A 12426-nucleotide genomic window follows, 5' to 3' on the forward strand; every position below is an offset into this window, starting at 1 on the left:
AATAGTGTACTCGTCGTAAAACCGTCTTACGTTACGATGACATTACGATGGTTCGTCGTAAAGACGTCGTAATGTCTAAACCCTATTCATTCAGGGCATTAAACCCTAGACTTAGGGTTTAGGGTTTAGACAAATCGTCGTAAAACCGTCGTAAAATTGAGTCGTCGTAAAACCGTCGTATAATCAAATTTATGCTAAGAAACTCATCGACCAAGGAGGGAACACTAAGGGTCGATGAGTTTCTTAGCATAAATTATTACTGTGTTCTAAAAGTTTGATAATAACAAACATTCACGGGGGTGCAATGCATGAAATTCAATCAGATTCATCTTCCTCTATTACTTCATCACCATCACCGTCTTCTTTCGCCAAATCGTCATCATCGGTTCCAGCAAACTCATCATCACCTTCTTCTTCTGTATCATCGGGAAGATCTTCAAGTTGCCTGTTTCGAGGGTCTATTAAGAAAATCTCCTCATCAACATGTGATATTACATAAACTGATAATGTTCGTGTACTAAGATCCCGAAAAAAAGCACCAATGCCTCCAATAGCTTCATGGACGTTTTTGGGCAAGAGTTCAGCAAATGCAAATGGAAATAATCGTTGCATAAAGACATGGCAGTCATGGCTTTTCATCCCAGCAAACTTTACCCCCTTCTCAACAGATTTGGAAAGATTAGAGACATACCCATCAGGAAATTTAACGTCAGAAGAAACCCATCTGAACAGTGCTGACTTTTGATCTGCACTCAACCGAAATACAGGAACTGGTGCTTTCCCGTTTCTCAGATGCAACTCACTTCTGTTGCATAAATCAGGCAAATCCAATCTTGATTTACCATTGTCTTTTGTTCTTCCCGCTACGTTCATAATTGTATGCATGATGTTATCAAAAAAGTTTTTTTCAATGTGCATGACATCAAGATTGTGTCTGAGCAGATGATCTTTCCAATAAGGTAGTTGCCAGAAGATACTTTTCTTGTGCCAATTATGATGAACTCCATAACCTTCAGGCATATTTGTAGGAGTGTGCCAGTTTCCCCCACGAGTTACTGTTTCTTCTGCCCTCCAATGATCTATTTGCACCTGTATATCAGCTCCTGTTAAATTAACGGGAGGAGGAACACGTACACTTTTGTTCTTCAAAAATAACCTCTTGTTCCTCCGATATGGATGGTTATCCGGTAAAAACCTTCGGTGACAATCAAACCAACAAGTTTTTCTACCATGTTTTAGCTGAAACGCATCAGTTCGATGAAGACAATAAGGACAAGATAGCCTCCCATGTGTAGTCCAGCCTGATAGCATACCGTAAGCGGGGAAATCGCTTATTGTCCACATAAGCACAGCCCGCATAGTAAAATTCTTCCTCGTAGAACAGTCATATGTACGAACGCCAGTATACCATAACTGATTCAACTCATGGATGAGTGGCTGAAGAAATACATCGAGAGCTCGCTTCGGATGATTTGGACCTGGAACCAAAATACTTAGGAAAAGAAATTCCCTTTGCATGCACAAATCTGGAGGAAGGTTATAAGGAGTTAGGATTACTGGCCATAATGAATATTGTCTACCAGACATACCAAATGGACTAAAACCATCAGTGCACAGACCAAGATAGACATTCCGTTTGAACTTAGCAAAATCTGGGTATACCATATTGAAGTGTTTCCATGCCTTTGCATCTGATGGATGAACAACTTCTCCATCTACTTGTGTATGTTCCGCATGCCATCTCATTGATGCAGCTGTCCTTTCAGATTGATAAAGCCGTTTTAACCTATCAGTTATAGGGAGATACCACATACGTTGGTACGGTATCTTTTTACGCCCACCAGTTTGAGGCTTGTATCTTGGTTTATGGCAAAATCGACATTCCTCCAGCTGATCATCGTCTTTCCAAAAAATCATACAATTGTCAACACATACATCTATCATCTCAGAAGGTAGACCAAGACTAAAAATCAACTTCTGAATTTCGTAGTATGTTCCCGCTGCCAAGTTATCCTCCGGTAGATACTCCTTCAGAAGATCAGCCCAATCATCCATGCAAACCTCAGCCAGGTTATGATCTGTTTTAATTGACATCATCCTAGCTGCCAACGATAATTTAGACAAGCCTTCTCTACATCCTTCGTAGATTGGCTGATTAGCATTGTCTAACAAATCATAAAATCGTTTGGCATCTACATTAGGTTCCTCAACAGCATTACCCGTATGCGTTTCATGAAATGCATCAGTCACCATTTCGTGCATCCTATCATGATCTACACTTTGGTCATATTGATACTGATTAGGCTGATGACCATAATTCGATTCATCAATATCAACATGACTTTGGTAATTACTACTACTACCAGCATTCCCATGAGTATTACTGCCATATCCTTCTCCATGTAGATACCAAACAAAATATTGCGGCATAAACCCTCTATTTAATAAATGCGTCCACACGGTTTTGGTTAGTGTATACCTCGTATTCTTGCATTTCAAACAAGGACAAAACATCTTCCCACTATCTTTCGTTCTCTCCATATTTGTAGCCTGATACATAAATATTTCTAACCCGTTCTTGAATTCTTCTGTCAACGCCCCATCTGAATCTTTACGCATATACATCCAACTTCTTAGCTCGTATATAGACATCTTGAAAATAAACTCAAAATAATATCTCTTTTTATTGATTAGACAATAACTATATATAGGTGGTCTCTTGTGTCACGTCTAGCCACGTGAATGAAGTAAATTAACCTTATAATATTATTACTTCTTTGATTCAAAGTAATATCTTAATTCGGGTTTTCAGCAATGGACAACCCAATATATAAGGATTTACAACACTATACTAAAATTTAAGAGACCTACAATGGGTCTCCAAGATGAAGATGCTCTTATGTTTGAATGATGATGTGTTGTGATTGAATGAAGGAATGAAGATCTATTTATAGGAAAATTTCGGGCTTTACATCGCTTTTACGACGACTTTTTACGACGGTTTTACATTCACCAATCATATTACGACAAGTTTACGACGATTTTGCGATAATCTACAATTGTTAGGTACACATGTTTTAAATGTTTTTCACCTAACTCCTTTTTCGACGTACAATCGTCGTAATATGTACATCGAAACAAAGTCGTCGTAAAGTCGTCGCAAAGTCGTCGCAAAATTACGACGAATATACGACGACTTGCAAATCTCTCGTTATCGATGTATAATCGTCGTAATTCGTCGTAAATTGTACGTTGAGTTTACGACGATTTTTTTATACGATTTTATACGACGGTTTTACGACGGTTTTTAAATTAGACGTAAAATCGTCGTAAAATCGTTGCAAATTTACGACGATCGTAATGGACCGTCGGAAAACCATTGTTTTCTTGTAGTGTATTAGCAATGAGTAGATCCCAATTAACTATAATCATATATACAATTAATATAGTAAAACCTCTATAAATTAATAATATTGGGACTATGATATTTTCTTAATTTATCGTGATATTAATTTATTTATAAATTAATATTAATTTATAGAGAACATTTATTTTCCACGTATAATTTTCTAAATAATTTATATTTTAAAATTTTAACAAATCTCATAATATAAATTATGATTAACAATCATAACTATCGTAATAAAACAGTTTTTAACATCATATTGGATTGTTTATGTAAAAATATATATGTTCATAAGTTTAAAATTAAAAAAAAAACAAACTATGGCTATTATCAATATTATTGATGATAAATTAAAGATAACATTACAATACGTTTAAAAACATTTACAGATAAAAATATCAATTATCACATCAAAAAATCATCATAAATTTTGAATGTATATAATAAAACAGCAATAAGAGCTATTGATATAGTAATTAGAGATATGAGAACCAATGAGATTTTAACTTTAAGTAAAAATAAATACATTAGTTATATTTTAGAATGTTATATATACATATATTTGCATAAATTTATATAATTATTAATTTATATTTTTGTTGGGACCATATATTTACATAAGGATTTAAAAAAAAATTATTATCTTATTATCTTATCGAATTTGATATATTTTTATATTGACCCGATTTGGAACCAACAAAATTTATTAATTTATAGTGATTACTAATCTATCGAATATTAATTTATAGAGGTTCTACTGTATATGATCCATCTGGCCGTTGATATATATGGCCATATGTGTGTATTTAATATTTACTATTCTTTCCGTCAGATGCATTGATGAATGTAATTTTAAGGTAAATCATGTTTGATGATAGTAAATATTGTACGTTTACACTGTTCATATGGGCCATGCGAAGTGGGTATATTCTAACGTTTGGGAAATTCGCATGATTAATTCCTGTATTAACGCATAAAGATAATCAACAACTAATTAAGGAAAGAACTGTATATTTACACCATGAATATAATATGGGAGTTGGTAATTAGTTTTCGAGTTTGAATCTGATAATAACAAAAGACATCACTAACAAAAACCATGAGTTTATGTCTTAGTCATTTATTCAATCATTTAAGTCAATTTCTAGGTTAATTAGTGACATGTATCCAAATAGTTTTTTTTCTTGTATCCAAATAGTTTGTATTAATATCATCACCGTCTCGTAAGCTACTATATTTTAGTCCTATATAGTGTAAAACATATAAACGTTTTTTTTTTGGTAAAAAAAACATATAAACGTTCTTAATATATAGATTATATGCGAAGCTTGTAGACAAGCCTTCTACTTATTTTTGGAGTAATGTATTTTTGATAGATAACGATTAACGAGGAACCTATATAAGTGCTAAAAATTGTGGATCCATCGATCGTGCTGGCCAAAGCGTCACAAAATAGCACACGAAATATAATAAATCGAGTATTCCCATGTTTCGAAGCCAAATTATCGTAAAAGCTAGGGAGGGATTATATACGTTTCGTATATATTATAACATCCTTAAGTTTTTGGGCAAGAGACACATTAATATGATTGGTGGATTAATAGTGACTGACAGTTAATGCTTCCAAATGAACATGTCTAATAGAACCATTGCAAGCGGATAAATGGTTTAATAAAAGGAACCACACCACAGGCAAGTCTGTGTCAAGAGTCTGGTTCAAGTGGGTTTCTAATGGTCAGACAGACAATCTTCTATGGGGGGAGGGGGGAAGATACAAGTAATGATAGAGCCCGAATTATTTGACGTTGTTTCTGTGGATTTGGAAGTTTAAACGAAAGAAGCACGTTTGATTAGATCCATTTGAAGTTTCGATATGACGATTATTCTAAACGGAAGAAGCCTATTATTATTTTATAAGATAACTGCGTATAGTAGCCAAAAACATTAAAAACAATATGTAAACTATTTATTTCTTTTAGTCGCTATATGATTCTGCTGTTGTATTATTGGTTTGAGTACATGGCCCTCTATTATTCCTAGTCATATACCCAATTGGGAAAAAGGAAAATGTCCAATTTCATAATATATATATATATATATATATATATATATATATTCGAAAATTTAGATTGTAGTATACAATAACTCCATGGCAACTAATAGGAGATTCATTATAAAATTAAACTACGATTTGGGTCCATATGTTTGCCACATTTGTTTGACTCATCTGTTATGTGTCTCTAGTCTTAAGAATAATCACTTCATTTAATCATTAACGGTTATCTCCCCTATTACTAAAATGCTACTGAATCTCATTATAATTCTGATTAATTGCATTAAATTTCTAGGTGAAAATATGTTCATATGAAATGTCAACTCAGCACCTTATTTTACCAAAAATATAATTTTATTACGTACAGATTGAATTGAAGATACTTATAAATTTATGTAAAATTTTAATGATAAGTTCAATTAGTGTCTAGCGCTTATAAAACAAAACATTTGAAGATACATATATTTTAGTTTGCATTTCGCAAAGGAGAGCGAATTAGCGAAATACACTCCTAATACAACACAGAACAACAAAGAGTTTAAAAGTAATCTTTAATATTTTGATCTGGCACAGACAAACATGTAGTTTAGATCTGTCTATACTCGTGGCTCTGCCTCTACTTATTAACATTGTGAGACACCCTTTGTGGACTTTAATTCTGAAACCATCTAAATTGAATTAATTTTCCGCCACATAGATATTCATGTCAAAAAAATTTATATAGTATTACTGATGCAGTGTGTAATCATCACTCATGAGTAAATATATCAAATATATTTTTAGCCATCTGCTTCGAGGATAACAAATATTAACTAAAGTTAGAGTTAATATATTCATAGGTGACTAAATATATATTTAGTTTTATATCGTTAATTTTTTTTTTCTTGTAAAAAAAATTTTAGTTAAATTTTCGGGACTTCCAAATTTTTTTTTTGAACAAGGGACTTCCAAATGTTAACTCTAACTTTAGTTAAATTTCGGGATTTCCCAATTCCACCTCTATATTTCTATTTTTCTTCCCCTTTTCTTTTTGGAACCAATGCGACCTTTAATAATGGAAAGCTAAGAACATCTGAAATACAAAATTTGTCGATGAGCCAGTGAGCCACTAAACCCTAAAGATGTCATCACTAAAGCGTCATATGGTGCATGAGATGAGTGCATTTTAGAACTCGTTGTTTGTATTCAACGCCCTTTTTATAATTGCTTAATGTCCCTTCATGCCCCAATTGATTCCTACAATGTATTAAATCAAATGACATTATTTTATTGATTTTGGTCAGTTGTGTGGCGGACAAAATCAGAGTTTCCCCACAAAGAAAGCTCCATATCTATATATATATATATAGTTATTGCCTTCTTTTTAAAGTGACTATATTAGTGAAAATATTGTGGGTTCAGCGAATGCTTTTTTCATACTTATAAAGATTTGTATAGTTAATTAGGAAAAATAATGTGCAATTAATTTTTTTCAGGTACAGTATATGAATATTTTCTGGGTCATTGTAAAATTAACAGATTTATAAATTTCATGTTATAAAAGAAAATATGCAGGCACAATATTTTAAAACTAAATAGTGTTTTTGACCCCCAAAAAGAAACTATATAGTTTTTATTTTCATTCGTGATTTTACCATTTTCTTATTAAGGAAAGTAACAGGAAAGTATTATCTGGATATATTTATAAGGTGGAAGTCGACAATATACTCTCAAAATTTTTTTTTAAAAAAAAATTTGTTGTAAACAGATTTAAATATTTCAAACAACAAAATTGTTATGTCAAAAAAATTCTATACAAAACAAATAAACAAAAATTAATTGAGAGTTTTGTTTGTACACCGTTGACACAATCATTTCCACATATTAGTATTGTTGAACATATAACGAAGATGCCTTTATTAGTGGGCGAAAATTAGTTTTTAACAAATTTGTCGGTATATGAAACTAGACGGAAAAAGTATATAAAAAAAATCAATATAACTTTATCAGCTAGGGTTTCTCTTCATTATCATAATTGTAATAACAATAATCATAAATGATAAAACAAAACAGTTTAATTGTACATTTTGTTATTAAACTTATTTGGCGTTAGGTGAAAGTCGTCGGAAGTTGCATCATTGCTGGAAGTTGTTTAATTATCATCATTCGTAAGACTACAACAAATGGTTCAACTGGTGTGCCTTAGGGTTTATCTGTTGAAGATATTTATCCCAATTGATGAAGTCTTTCTATGTTGGTCAACTCAAGATGCCATTAGGCCCAAACAGTTAAGAGTTTAAATTGGAACCACAGTCGAATTTCTGGCTGTTTTGTTTACTTCCGTCGGAAAAAGGTTACAAGATGAGTCATTGTTTTAGTTTACAATATCGGATAGGGTATGAAGAATTTGAGATGGAAATTGCGACAGAAGTTTGTACTGTTTATACCATGCCCCAGTGGACATTTATATAAGCCGTAAATTAAGGCCCAGATTGGTATCAATGTGTAGATAACATTATGTTACTATTTGGGCTTGTTGTCGGATAAGATGTGGATGGGGTCGCGTTCCTTTTTTTTTTGCTATCCACAACAAATACGTTAACGTCATGTTGCTGCAACCTTGAGATAGAAGAGTGTTAAATCTTAGTTCACAAGAAGAATAAAAATAGAAGAGTTTTGTTCATATTCGGAGTGGAATACAATATAAACGTTGTAAGAACTCTCCTTTGAACCATGTGACGAGGTGTGTCTCCGATGAAGGAGGACCAGACCTGAGGCTACTGCCGAGTTGGTCACACTGAGGAGACGGGAACGAGAAGAGTCTGTTCAATATTACGAATGATGAAGCTTAGGATGCTAGGCGGTCTTATAATCGATGGAACGTTCTGCGTTCCTTTGCTTTAGAAGAAACAAAATAGATTTTATTACAGTATATACATATCTGATCCGGAACACAAACGGATTAAGCAAATTCAAGATTCGGGTCATTAATTTGTTTTCATAGGGCCAGATAGTTTTTTTTTAATGGTGGTTTTTTTAATTTTTTGGCTACCAAGTTTTTTTTATATACATATTAGAATTTTGACTTGTTTACAATTTATATATAATCCAATTTAATAATTTACAAAGCTAATGTTATTTTAAATTTCTGCATAGTAATTAATTTGGAATGACCACAGTTTTTTTTTTTATTCGAACTACTATTTTCAATTTTCATTAGGCCACCATCATCATGATACCATGGAATGTTTATGGATCATTTCGAATTAACAGAAAAAAATGGATCATTATAAACCCGTCTGATGATTACTGGGACACTGGTCATTATGCTATATAATAGCGTTTTGTAAATAGAAATTCATAAAGCTCTACATGTATAAATATTAAATGATATGATACCAAAATAATAATAAAAGATAACACCGACACAACAGTTGAAATATGGAAAACTCTTGTTAGGATTTCGCTGTCTATGAATAGAATCATAAAGTGAATGGAATCTTACTTAAAAGTGTTGGTGGAAAAGCGAAATGCAATAATTCATGCGAAGATCACAACCCAGTTAGAAAACCCACTAATGAATTTTATGGATTCTAAACTTAAACATGTGTATTCCAGGTCCAGTAATAGCCTTCACCTCTTGTGAATTGTGATGTAGACTTTTGTAACTGACCTTCTTTTACATGTCGCCCATTTGTCAATAACCATGGACTTGCATGCATTATAGTTTTTTTTGGACGGTGCATTTAAGTTTTATATATTATGCTACAGTAATTAACATAATGATGATGTAAACATGATAAAAATGTTTTTAAACAAATATCCAATTTTCATAAACCAACGAAAAGAATCAACTCAACAATAAAATCTTATACAAGTTTTGTATATGGAAAGAAATTTAACGAATGAAGCATAAGAAAAGCTGTTGATCCTAAGATTATGTGTCTACTAGGGAATGGTCCATTGCAAATCAAAAAGTTGTCAGGTGTCATATTAATTCGATTAGGCTAAATATGTACAACCTGCTTTTTTAGTGAAAAGAAGATTTTAAAAGCTCCGGCTATATCAAATCTTGAGTAAATATGTGTCTGGTAGTATTTCAGTTTCACAAAAGTATAAAGAACTCCGATTATATGAACGTTGGAATTTCTGCTGATTATATAAGCTCAAACTATTCTGCTGATTTTATTCATCATTGGACTTTCTGTGTATATAGTAATGTCCCGAATTTAGTTTTCTAGCAGAAAATCTTAAACATATCAATGGCTCTGCCGCTCTGGTGTATATAGTTTTGAAATATAACATCGATGTTATCAGCTCTTATTACAAATTTGACTTGTTAGATCCACCGGTAAACATGTTTTTTGGGTGCTAATTCTGAAATAAAGAAACAAAACAGCCATTTAGCACCGGGTGTCTAGGAGACTCCTCTTCATTAGCACCAATTCATTTGGCTTTTTTTCTAGGATCCTATATAATTTTTTTAATTAAAAAATTATATACGGATTCAATAACATCTTGAACGCACACTTAAAATGCTTAACCTACTTAGACGATGGATATTTAAGCTCCTAGTCAGTACACAGTACTATCATCGGCCAATGATTCGTCCTTGCTTTTTCAAAAGGACAGAAAATGAAACAAAATAAAGTTGAGATGTAATTGGCAACACGACAAGAAGAGTGATAATTGGACCAATCAAAATTTGAATTTATTTCTGTCCTTATCTTCTTCTTCTTCTTTTTTTAATAAACTCAATAAAACTTCATTTAATCTGAAACACTGTTTGAATAAAGATGTTTCGCCCTCTTCTCAGAGCTGAATTTAGGGACAAATTGATGAAACATCCGCCTATTCTTTGGTTATTTGCGAATTTTTCAGCCTCCAAATCACAAAAAAAATATTTATTCTTAAATTGTTTATAGCCTCAAAATTCTCAGATCCGGTTTTACCTCTTCTTTTTTATTTTGTGAATAATTTTATTTTTGCCTTTGGGGACAAATTATAAAATTGCAGATTTTATTTGCCTTCCACGAAGCAAACACACACGTGGACGTTTACCTCCACAAATTTATGGAACCATAAAAATGCTCTCCAACGTCTGTTTCCTTTATAAAATCACTGTCAGATAAGATTACGGGATGATTATTTCTCTAAACCATTCGAAACCAATTTGTTAATCAAATCTCACTGTTCTCGCGACTTTAAGCTTTATTTTAACTAGTATGATTTTTCTACTGATCAATATACATAATTATATGAACGTCTTCAATTTTGGGTAAACGTACGTATACGCGGTACATTTTGTACTTTGGTAGTTTGGTAGTTTGGTGTGCTCTAGTTAATAGTTTTTTTTTTTGGTTTTGTTAAAAGCGTCTCACTAGTTGTTTGCAAACGTTTGCGATTGCATGTTTTAAGTAATTGATCTTGTAAATAGAGTTTAATTGATCTTGCAAAACTAAGTAAGACAATGAGGTTTTTTTTATAAAAAAAAAATCTCAAAAGACTAACACTAATCACGTTATTTCGGCTAATTTATAGCTTTAATTTACACACTAACAGATTACAGTTCATCATCTTTCATTTCACCGACCGAGTGACTAAAAAGGAGAAACTACAAAAAGTTATCAATTTCACACATCAACATCTTGGAGATATCTCACGCAAAGCAAAAATAAAAAAGACCAGAGAGAGAATCCCATGAAAATTTAAACTAACCAAAAATAACAAAAAAGGAGAAAATATTTTTTTTGGTCGAAAAAAGGAGAAATATATATTTAAATTTTCAGGGAAATTGTTTCCAAGAAAAGCATTCCTCGAAAACAGAGTCAAACGGAGAATCATTGTCAAACGTAAAATCTTGTTCCGTACCACCGCGTAACCACGATGGCACAAACTCCAACGAGTCAAAAACCACGAACTCGCTTCGCAACTCGTTCGACTCGTCTAGACACGTGTCTAAACTCGGCAACTCCACGATCTCGTCCAGATGGTCGGAGACCGAACTCTCCTCATAAATGCTGCTCGCCGAAGACGAAGAGAACGACGCCGTCTCGCTCTCTGACCTATTATTAGACGCCGCCGTTTCGCTGTTCTCGCTCTCAAGACCAAACGGCGCCGTATCGAATTCCATGAAAGCAGCTTTGGTCGCCGCGGCTCTGACGTCACGCGGGCTGAGCGAGGCGGGTCGGGGCAAAAATTCTGAGAGCTCAGGGAAATTGAGAATGGCAGAAGTTCCTTTGATGCTCAAAGCCGCCACGTCGTGAGCACGCATCGCCATCTCCGCCGTCGGAAAAGTACCGAGCCAGATCCTCGATTTTTTCCGTGGCTCACGAATCTCCGAAACCCATTTTCCCCAGCTCCTCATGCGCACTCCACGATAAACTGGCTGCTTACTTCCTTTCTTCTCCTTGTCGGAACCAAGTGAAGATTCCACCATTGTTATCTTCCAAGTTTTAAGCTTTATGCCTTCCAAGTGTTCGACGTAATGCCAAAAAGACTGAATTTTTGTTTTTCTCTTAATTGGATTTCAGATTTCGAATTGTCTCTTATACCCAAAAAAAAAACAAAGAAAGAATATTAAAAGTAGTTAAGGCGAGACAATATTTGGGGTGTAAGGGTTAGAAAAGATAGTTCTTGTTTGTATCATTGTTTGGTGAAATTTCTAGTCTCTTTTTTTTTGGATGTTTCCAAATATCTCAATGATTTTTCAATATTTAGTATTAACTCACACTGAATATATATTATATACATCACATACTCTCTGTATTTATATGTGGTGGAAAGAGAGTGACGGACCCATAAGCTTACCTACGAGAGGTTGGTGTGGATGTATCTCTATCTATGATTTTCGTTAAAAGCTAAATTTATCTTTTCATTTATGACGCGAAACACGAGATGATGTTTTCTAATCTCTTTTGCTTTTTTTTTTTTTTTTGTGATGTGACGAGTTACAAGTTCCTACAGATATAAGCCATGTAATTTTTGT

At 33.2% G+C, this 12426-nt stretch overlaps 1 protein-coding gene across 1 annotated transcript; it reads right to left on the minus strand.

Moving 5' to 3' along the window:
• Positions 1-10999: 10999 nt before the first annotated feature.
• On the minus strand, positions 11000-12171 carry LOC18029854 (ethylene-responsive transcription factor ERF043). The gene has a single exon (XM_006412367.2). The coding sequence runs from the start codon at positions 11875-11877 to the stop codon at positions 11224-11226; it is 654 nt and encodes a 217-aa protein (XP_006412430.1). The 5' UTR covers positions 11878-12171; the 3' UTR covers positions 11000-11223.
• Between the last annotated feature and the right edge of the window lie 255 nt (positions 12172-12426).

The sequence above is a fragment of the Eutrema salsugineum genome, unplaced genomic scaffold (genome assembly GCF_000478725.1).
Source record: "Eutrema salsugineum unplaced genomic scaffold, Eutsalg1_0 scaffold_1, whole genome shotgun sequence".
Classification (NCBI taxonomy): Eukaryota; Viridiplantae; Streptophyta; class Magnoliopsida; order Brassicales; family Brassicaceae; genus Eutrema; species Eutrema salsugineum.